At 35.3% G+C, this 11,026-nt stretch overlaps 1 protein-coding gene across 1 annotated transcript; it reads right to left on the reverse strand.

Annotated features, from left to right (window-relative positions):
- Positions 1 to 2,126: 2,126 nt before the first annotated feature.
- Positions 2,127 to 8,019, reverse strand: LOC106057181 (dynactin subunit 6-like). The gene is made up of 7 exons (XM_013214278.2): positions 7,863 to 8,019; positions 7,470 to 7,543; positions 7,130 to 7,235; positions 6,751 to 6,821; positions 5,818 to 5,865; positions 5,294 to 5,436; positions 2,127 to 4,542 (listed from the first exon to the last, which is right to left on the reverse strand). The coding sequence occupies exons 1-7, from the start codon at positions 7,883 to 7,885 to the stop codon at positions 4,438 to 4,440; spliced, it is 570 nt and encodes a 189-aa protein (XP_013069732.1). The 5' UTR covers positions 7,886 to 8,019; the 3' UTR covers positions 2,127 to 4,437.
- Positions 8,020 to 11,026: the final 3,007 nt, after the last annotated feature.

Here is an 11,026-nt window from a genome sequence, read left to right on the forward strand (position 1 = left end):
CATTCATCTCTATTTATGTTTGGCTTGACTCTAGGTGGCTGAGTGGTACAGCGCTTGGCTTCCGAACCGGGGGTTCTGGGTTCGAATCTCGCTGAAAAATGAGATTTTGAATTTCGGGATCTTTTGGGCCCCTATAAGTCCACCCAGTTCTAATGAGTAACTGACATTAGTTGGGGAAAAGTAAAGGTGGTTGAGCTGGCCACATGACACCCCTGTTAACAGTGAGTCACAGAAACAGTAGGCCTACATCCTCTGCCCCATAGACCGCATATAGACCGCAAAGTCTGAAAGGGGAACTTTACTTTACTAGGTATTGAGTGAACTTGACTATTTATATATTCATTCACTTGACTTTTTTTTTTTTTAATTTATATTTAATGAACGTTTAAGAAGGTTTTTTTTATCCATTATATGGAGGTCGATTTGTAAACAAAATATTACAAATATTAATTCTAACACTAACATTTTCTTTCTATGGCCGACTATAATATATATAGCACCAGTTCTTTTTATACTTTAATGCGACATATTATAATTATTACTTCTAAAAATCACTGAACATGTAAGGAGTGTTATAAAAGAAAAACATTAAAAAGGTTATTAAGGAAAATGGTTATTTAGGGGTTTAAATGTTAGGGGATGTCCTGCGTTACTGTTCATATCCAAAAATAATCTACGCTATATCATTTATGAAATTAAATACTGCGTCTCCAGGTCGTGGAAATTTGAATTTCGCGGGCAGTCTTGGATAGTAGGCTATTCCCCGCGATAGTTAAAAGAACATTGCATTTTTCTTTTTTAGTACTGATTTCCATTCCAACTGCTCTAGCTGCAACATCCAGTTTTGAAGGGGAACCACTGATTTATTAAAATTATTATATAGCTAGGTATATGTTTAAGCACAAAGTTGGGTCAACGTATATGTCGTGGGAATGGCCGATAGCCTACAGGGAAAGACATCCGAACTAGTAGAGTATACGTTGTAGTAATGGGCTAGGATCCGTCACGTGATCATCATCATCGTGTACAGCAAAACGTCTTGTAATTAGTATACATGCGCCTTTATACTAATTCGTTGAGGGCCTCACTAGTAGATGACCTGCTTTTTTTCGAACAAGTCGTCAATGGTTCTCCGAACGGTGGTACGTCATTCGGGATTTATTTGATCATTTTGGTGTAAGAATGACGGGTAGACTAGATAATCGCATTGATGAATAGATCTTGTTGCATCGTCTTACGCGTGAACAGAAAGAAAGAAAAGGTCCTACTTAGCTTAGAATATGAATCGAAGTCATTTTTACTTTTAATGCTCAGATATTGGACCTATACTAATTGCACAATGAAAATATACAGATTTATATTCGTCCTTATAAAAAAAAAAAAAAAGACTTCGCGCTCCCTTGTCAGCATGCCCCCCCCCCCCCCAAACGCAGTTTGAAAAACGCTGTTCTATGGTAAAATTATGGAAAAAGTGCTGTCAGTGCAGTATTTTACGAGGTTATGTATAGACTCGGCCATGACATAATTAAACCCAATGTTGTCAACATCGTTATTTGATGCAGACGAAGCCGCTGACCTTGACCTGTAGCTATGATCAATAAGAAACGTTCTGCTGATAGGCTCTATTTTACAGTATCGCATAATATGGGGTATAACTCATATGTCAAACTCATTAAGGTGTATGGGCCACATAAAAAAAACAACTTACTATGACCTGCGGGGCCGCAGCAAAAATTCAGTTGCAAAACAGCCTACTAGTTTTATGTAAATAAGAAACAATACAATAGAATACAATAATTAATGGCATACCTGTCCCTTAGCTAAATTTGTAGTACTTTTTGGTAATTAAAAATTGCTATGATTATGCATTATTTTCTTTGTCCTGATGCTTGAGATCTGTTCTGGGATACAAGTCTATTAATGTCATGTTGAAGTTTGTTTGACACTGACACTTTCATTTCGGATTATAAAGCGTTGGACTATCCTTAGTTAACTGTATTTATAACAGATCTTTTTTAAAAAGTATTTTGCTATTATTACTAAAAGAAAATACTTTTGGTTTTAAGTTTAAATATCCTTTTAAAAGTTCTTTAAACAAACAAACAAACAAAAAAAAAAAGAACTGGTCTAATTCAAAATATATTTTCAATATTTGAATAATCTTCAACTCATAAAAATTAAACAATTTTAAATAAAGAATACACTTTATGCCTGCTCTTTGCTTTAGTGATTTCATTTCATGCTATTTAGAAAGTAACTGTTTATTTTTAAACAAAACCTTTTTTAACAACCCGCATTCATTCGCCCCAAACCACAGATTTCTCTAGCCCATGAATTCTAGTAGCCCTTGCTGTTCTTATGAATCTTTTCGTTACACAATGTCTTCTTGGGCCCATTAAATACCTCTACTTTGCTTTCTCCATAGACCCCCCTCCCCCCGGCTATTCCACACATTTAGCCCTGAAGATAAAAATGTGGGACATTTTGAGAGAAGATCCACTACCAATAAAAGGAAAAGTAATGTACCCTTTTCAGATCTTCTGATCTACAGGGCAGATGATGCTAAGACCATCTGTTTCTATGGCTGACAGTTAACGAAGGTGTCATGTGCCCAACTAATGTCAGGTGCCAATTGAAGTTGGATGGACTCAGGGGCATCCTAAGGATCCCAAAGTCCACCATGATTCAAACCAGAGACCCATTGATTTGCAAGCCATGCGCTTTAAAGGAACACCTCCACAAACGTCTTTCGATAAACACAAACTCACTCAGTGACATTAAGTGTCAGTTCTTGATCTAGAGTTTAGTCATTAAGGATTAAATACCTTTCCTTTGCCTCTTTCAATGAATGAGACATCCTTTACAACATTTTGTCCCATACCCCACATGTTCATAAGGATGAAACTTTTTTTTTTTTAAATTTCATAAAAGTTATTTTTATTTCAACTAAGTCTACACCAAAATACACATAAAAAAAAACAAGAATAAGAAATAAAATATATGCCTTTCAAAAAAAAAAAAAAGATCGCATTACAAACTTGGAGTAACCATAAAGGACAGTTGCAAGGAGTCACAAACATCAAAAGTGCTTATTAAGATATTAAATATAAGCAGTCCCATCTTAGTAAGTGATAATCTATATTCATTGATAATGTCATGATCTGTCCATACAAAGTATTTTTATCACAATTATCAACATATCTTTAAGCAGAAGTAAGGAACAAAAAACATGCATCCACGCACACATATATATTGGTATATATATAACATCCATCTATGCTTAAAACAGCATAAAGAAACAAAATTGCACAAAAAATAAAACACCCAGTCAGGCATGTAATAAATAAAAATAATGAAGGAACATATATACCAATAACACAAAGTTAACATGAATGACACATCAAGACCAAAAGAAAAATTTAAAATTCTAAAATTTCTGAACTTATTTTTCTTCATTCCAAGTGCACAATTTATATATTGTCTATCAGCAAAAAAAACATATTTAAAAAAAAAACATTAACATTAAAATTAGTTCTTACAATTATACAAAAACTATTACATTGTGTTTAATTTTACAATAATTAATTTTCAATTTAAAAAAAAGACCAATGAGTATATATTTATAGTATTTTGAATAATAATTAATAACCATATTATTCCTTAGCTCAAGTTTGAATGAATCATTTCCACCACCATCACTACATACTACTGCAAGGAAGCAAATTATAATTGATTATTTCAGATATTTACCTAGAGGAATTTCTTTAGTTATCACACATCATAATTTTTTTTTTGTTCAATGTGCCATGGACAAATTTCTTTTGCAGATGTGGTTGGAGGGAGCCACAGTGCTGCAACTCATCTTGAGTTGGGATTTGATCTCCTGCCCACTTGATAAGTATCCTCACATCCCACAACAGATTGACAGGACATAGAGCAGTATTTGAATTCCAATATAATGGTACTAAAGTACTTGAATTCAAACATCCACTTACACAGCATTATAATTTAATCTTTATTATCAATGTAGGTACAACAGAATTACATTTGAAGTTGCAGTGGGTCACTGATTCAAGGTTATTTGCTAAAGGGAGTGTGAGAGTTTAAGATAAAATACCTAGTTTATAGTTTCACATAGAAGCAACAGGAGTGAAAACTTACAACGAGCTTTTGTTAAATAATGTTGAAGATAATTTTTTTTTTAAATAACAGCTTTTAATTATTTTTTTTTTTATTTAATGATGAAAACTTTTTCTTTTCTTTTGATAAAATAAGCTTTTTTTTTTAATCTCATGCCAAATTTAATGTAAAATTGAAGTTAATTAATTTTTAAGCCTAACACTCCTTAGCTTAAAGCTTTACAACATAATTAAATGTCTTCTGTGGGGATTTCTATTAACTGAAAATGTAAGAAATGAACATTAAGCAGAGCAACATTTATTTCTTGACAGGTGCACGTACATTAACATTCAGATTTGGTTTCATAAGATAATGATAATTTGGTAAAATTCTGGTCAAGAAATCAATCTGAAGCATTTGTGCCTGAAAGAAAAAAAAATAATTTTTATTAGCAATCCACTAATATAACCTTTTTTTGTAACTATTTAATTGGCTTAATTTTATGATCTAAAGCAGTAATCTACTGTAACATAAAAAATAGTCATCAAACAATGCCATTAATCATATGTGAGGGTGAGTGGAAAAAAATGTTTGGCTACCTATCAAGGGGGCTGGAGTTAGAACCCAGACTTAAGCTGAGTTGTGTTTGCTGAGCTCCTAAGCCCTCTCCCAGACAAACCCTCCCCCACAAATGAAATTGAACTATAGTGTGGTAAGCATGCTTTTAACATGAATGAAGAGCTATACAAGATCATCTTAATGTTCAGAAACAGATCACTGGCATGTTATTCTGGAGAAATGTTATTTTCTAAGGTAAGCTTAATGGATAGCCTCTCACAAAAAGAGTATGAAAAATTCTAATCTAACTTCTAAGATGATAGGTCACTTAATTTTTTTATAACTCTAATAGGGATTTATAACTACAATGCAATACAGATTTTCAGGTCCAAAAAAAAAAAAGGACTTTCTTCAAGCCTCCCTATTATAATGTCATGCTTGGTCCATAATTTGAGAAATGCTGAATTTAAAAAATTTATGAAAGAATTTTTTTTCTCTTAAGAATTTTATGAACTAATTAATTTTTAATTCTAAATATTCAACATAAACCTAGCAAGAGACAATCTGTCATATCTCTCAGTGACATGGATAAATTTAGTTCAATTAAAAAACTTACTGGAGGTCTCTCCCTCTGTATTCTGCGCTCACACTTGTCCCCATACACTACAGTGTTTTCAGGCAAGGCCTCATTCATGTTCAGTATACATCCACAGCCAACAATACAGCCATTAGAAATCTCAACCTTTGAACCCACTTTAGCTATCAAAAAAAATAATTAAAATTTTGAGTCTAAAAATCTGTGTCATTTAATACCTATAGGCTGTCAAGGGAAGAAATCTAAATAGCAGGTTTTGTAACATAAAATTACTTAATTGATAATAAACAAGATATTCTTTGGGACAACAAAATGAACAAATATTGTGCATCCATATAAGTTCTGGTGACTGGGAAATCAGAATCAGACAGGTAAGCTTGGCAAGAAAACACTCTCATACAATATTTTACTTGAATTAACTTGTATATATATATGGCTCTTTCTGTCTTGTAAGGCAATGGATTTACTTGTAAAATGTCACTAGTTTAAGGTATGGTAATGATGTTAAGTAGTTTTATTATTCATAAGTTATGTTGCAAGCTTACCTTTACTCTCAATCACATTGTGATCTCCTATTCGTATAGCCTCTACATCTGATTGCAGTTATTCAGGAAACTATAAGGTAGCAGAAAAACTTAACTTCTAACAAAATTGTGTTATCATACAAAAGGATTTATAAAATAAATATCATATCAAAGCCACTTTTCATACTGACAGTATGTTTACATTTTAAAATATTCCCAGTGATGATGGTTTAGTTCCTAGAATAATGATTATTGTTGAACACCTTTTCGCTGCATCGTCTTGAGTAGTGTGTTGACTATGTTCTGAAGGAGGTAACAACTAATTACAACTAGCCAATGGAACACAGGCCAAAGGCCAACAATGAAATGAAACAATCAAGAGTGTTGATAATTCAAACATTTAATCCAGTGATGAAGGGATCTGTCTATATCGTCGCTGTCACTAACCAAATAACTTAAGCCTAAATAATTCTTGATTAACAAAACTTGACTGTCTCCAAAGACACTAACATATGAACTATTTTTAATTCAAATAATCAATTCTAGTCTTTGTTTTCATAATGATGTTTTTGTTGCTATTTAAAACCTAACCCAAAATACACAACAAAAAAAATGAATTTTAACTTGTATGCACCAAATTCCTTGTTGTAAACAATTACATAACAAAGACAGCCTCATATAGAAGTTAAAAAGATTACATTTAGAAATAAATGACTTTTGACCATATTGAGGGTTAATCATCAGTTAATGAACTGGGACACTTGGGTGTTGTGAAAGAGTTAGGCAAGAAGCATGGAGAATATTAGCCCTAGGAGATGGAGTTTGAGTTTAGGCACAATTTAGGAGATGGAAAGTGTGAATCAGTCTTATAAGAAAGCTTAATTAGAAATATATTTTTCCAATGCAATGTGAGCACTATTGTCATTTAAAGACTAATTGTAATATAAAAGATACGACATCCAACTTCAAAGACATTGTTGTTGCCAATGATAAGTACTTTCCCACTGTTAGCATCAGTTGAAGACCTAAAAGAAAAGAAAACCAAGTAGTAATTAAAACCTAAACTTTCAATATATAGTTATTTTTTTTCAAAAGACTGAGTATGTATATTTAGTCCTATTAGAATAGTGCTAAAATGCATATAAACAATAATACAATTTAAATGTAAAAGAACAATTTAAGTTAGATGTTTACGCTAAAATACTTCAAGAGGACAAATAATAATGTGGGTTTCTCATAATAAATAATTGTTAAATAAAAGCTATTCATTATAATTATGGTCAGGTCTACACCTAGTACTAAGCATCATAATTTGAATAGAACATTTGCATACTTATTTGTAATGGTGACTAGTTCCTCAATGATATTAAATTCTCCAATAATAATAGGACCAGCTTCTGCAATTATTCTTGCTTTAGGATGAATAACAGTTCTGGCTCCTGAAAAAAATGTATTACCCACAAACATTACATTACATGTCATTAGTAATCAAATATCCACAAAAAAATTACAAGATTAGATAAATATTTTGTTCAGAGTCAGCAGCTTTGATCTCACACTAACGAGTGACTAATGGTTGCATAAAGTATGTAAAGTAGAAAATGAAGAGCTGAAACTGTGCCACTAAAATAAGCAAATTTCAACAATTAAGAAAAAATGTCAAAACAACAAACCTATTGTAATGTCTCCTATTAATTCGCAGTCTTCACAAACTAAAGCACCTGCCATTATCTTTAGATTAGGATTTCTGTGGGGAAAAAAATTAAATGTAGATCTAGACTATAGAGTAGTCTAGTGTATACAGTAGAGTCTAGTAATTGATGTTGATCTAGATCTATGTCTAGATCTAGACTAGAATCTAATAATTCTAATTTATCTAGAAATCTAGATCTAGGTCTAGACTTCTAGACTCTAGACCTAGATTTATGCTTAAAGTTTCTGTATAATTGTATATTTATTTTGAAATTTTTTGTTAAAGTACCTAACAGAGTTATTATTTAGACTAGTATAATAAGTTTAGATTTGGACTTAAAATGTCTAATTATCAATATTTGCCTAATTCTTACACTGGGGCCTTTGGTGCCGACATCTTTGAGTCCGAGTTTGAGTGCCAACAGATGATTGAAAGAAAACATTGAAAATAATAACAAAAGGGTAAGTCTAAATAACGAAATATTACAATGGTATACAATCACAAGAAAAAAAAAAGAGTTAATGAACAATGTCACAGAAAAACACTATTTAAATAATAATAAGGCTTGTCTTCGAGTCCGAAGATTAGTGAGCAGTGCAGTTTTTTCCCGTGGCTGCTCAACCCCAGCTGTGACCTACATATTTTGCCACATCCAGGGCAAGCATTACCATTGTCCGCATGTGGTTGATTTAGATTTTCTTTTCGCCGTCTGCGTTTGTCCTCGACAGCGGATTTTCTTTTGATCTCAAATGGGTATCTCGCGACCTTCGTGAGTGACCTCCAGATGTCTCGTTCAGAGGCCGCATGCAACCAAGTGCTCACTTCTATGTCAGCCAAGGAAAGTTGACGCCTAAGCTGGTCTTTGAAGCGTTTCTGTGGGGCGCCTCTGTTACGTCGACCACCTTTTAGCTCACCAAAAAAAAGACTGCCTTTGGCATACGTTCGTCTCCCATACGGGAGACGTGCCCTACACAGTGTAACTACCATAAGAAGTCCCTCTATACTCTCGCCTGAAGGTGTCCAAAAGCGCTACTGGTCCTGGCCAGACGGTTATCAACTTCCCATGAAAGTGAGGCGTAATTTGACACTATACTACCTAGATATGTGAAGTGGTCTACCACTTAAGGGGCAGTCCGTTTACGGTGATCCTTGGGGTTGAGTATGTTTTATTGGGTGACTTCTGGATCATGACTTCTGTTTTCCCGAGGTTTATAGATAGATCGAAAGAGGCGGCAGCGTATGCAAATTCGTTTACCGCGTTCTGGAGAGCAAGTGTCATTGTGAGCTAGCAGGGCGCAATCATCGGCATAGAAAAGCTCCGTTATGACCATCTCCTTTGTTTTTGTATGGGATAGTAAACGTCGAGGATTGAACACATTGCCGTCTGAACGAAACCGGATGTAGATGCCTTCGTGCAATCGCTGCCTCATTTGACCCAGCATTACGCCAAAGAAGATAGCGAACAGTAGGAGCAAGTACACAGCCCTGCTTTACGCCATTTTCTATTGGGAAGTGATCAGTTACTCACTGGGTCATCGTCCTGGGGCTTTCGAAGATCAGCCTCGAGTAGTAGGCACTGAAGCGCTCTCGAGCGTCAGCCAACCTTTCAACATTTAGCTTCTTTGCCTTAGGCAGGCCTTCTTTTTTTACCATCTTGATGGTGATTTTCAGCTTCGTTCGGACAAGACGATGATCCGTGTAATAGTCGGCACTGGGCATTAGTGTGCACCACACCCCTGACATCACACTGCCTCACTATTATGTAATCCAACAGGTGCCAGTGCCTAGAGCGTGGATGCATCCATGTGGTCTTGAAACGGCTTTTTTGTTGTTATTTAAATAACAATACTTAAAAGGCCTAGCTAGTAATAGAAAGGAAAGGAAGTAATTGAAACGTAAAGGAGTAATAGGTTTTGTATTTATTTAATTTACGTATTTTAAAAAGTAATTTTTAAAGTTATTACTTATTTGCCGTTTCTGTAGCAATTGTGGTTTTACAGGGTAAGGTCGCTAGCCCCACACCAAACCCTCCTTCTTTTTCACCCGGGCTTGGGACCGGCAGATGCCCCCCCCCCAGTCAGATTTGGCGAGTCAAAGCTTGAAGAGTTGGACAAGTTCACATACCTTGGCAGCATCATAACAAACGATGCGGGGATGCCTACCATAATGTAGCATGCCGAATAGAAAAGGCAGGGAGCATTTTCCAAAGGCTGCAGCATATTTTGGCCAAGCCGAGCCATTGAACTTGAGACAAAATACATCTTAACACAATCGTCATCCCAACAGCAACATATGCTTATGAGACATGGAATTCATCTGCCAAAATTGATAAAAGACTAAATGTGGCTCAACAAAAATGGCTGAGACGGATTTTTTGGGTCAGTTACACAGATCGGGTATCAAATAAGGAAATCCTATGCCGAACTGGGAGTCTAACACTTAGTGGGGTTGTGACAGAGCGTCGCATGAGGTTTGCGGGACATGTTCTCTACGCATTCCAAGAGTTGCGATGACATGGAGGCCAATTCGAGAAAAGCGAAAACAGGGACGTCCTCGTATAACTTGGCGCCTCACTTTCATAAAGGACCTCAGAACAGTGGACACCAGGTGGGAGGAAACTGCAGACATTGCCAGTGACAGATCTTTGTGGAGACAGCTTGCCGCACAATGCGCCGAACGCGCGGGAGGATGTATGTCTAAGTAATTACTTATTTATGTATTTTCTGATGTATTAGCTACTAAATTGTTTATGAAAAACGAAATCTGCCTTTTGGTCTGAGGTTAACTCTGATTGGCTTCAAGACAGGATAGTCTACACCTTACTTCAGTGATGCCCAACCTAATTCGACCTGCGGGCCATTTTAATTTCCGACACTTGTGTCGGGAGCCACATGACCGAAAAGGTTCAAAAACGAAATGATATCGGCCTGAAACTATTGGATAAAAAACTTACATTAATTAATGAGACATTAAAAGTTTATCTTTTTTGACGCGTTGGAAAGTGGTTTCATTTCTCTACTTAAAATGTGAGCAACATTGTAGCTAGATTTACGACCGACTTATTTTCTTGTCGCTTTGTAGTAAATATTCCCATCAATCCTACAATCTATAGGCGCAGTCAAAGAATCTTTTATTCGCGGCTCAAATCAAGAATGCCGTCTTGTTTCATGATGCCGTTATTTGTATTGTTTTTTAAATAGCCACACTTTCTTTACAAAACAAATCTGGCGGTTTATTATCATGTTCCACAAGAAAGAAAAGATCCGTTGACTTTTCCTCGTAGATTCTACATTCAGAGTACCATTTCATAAACGCACAAATGTTATAGGTTAATTGTGAAGGCACTAACGTAGGAAAAGATGCATTTTTCAAACCCCGTTTTTTTTATATGAAGGGGGGGGGGGATTTTCAGCACTTTGTGCCGACGTTTCTGCGAGCCGGATAGAAACCACGTCGCGGGCCGTATTTAGGCATCACTGCCTTACTTAGTTCCCTGTGCTGTTCATTGTGCTTCATTGTTTTCTTACGGGTCAAGTA

This window comes from Biomphalaria glabrata, chromosome 15 (genome assembly GCF_947242115.1).
Source record: "Biomphalaria glabrata chromosome 15, xgBioGlab47.1, whole genome shotgun sequence".
NCBI lineage: Eukaryota > Metazoa > Mollusca > Gastropoda > Planorbidae > Biomphalaria > Biomphalaria glabrata.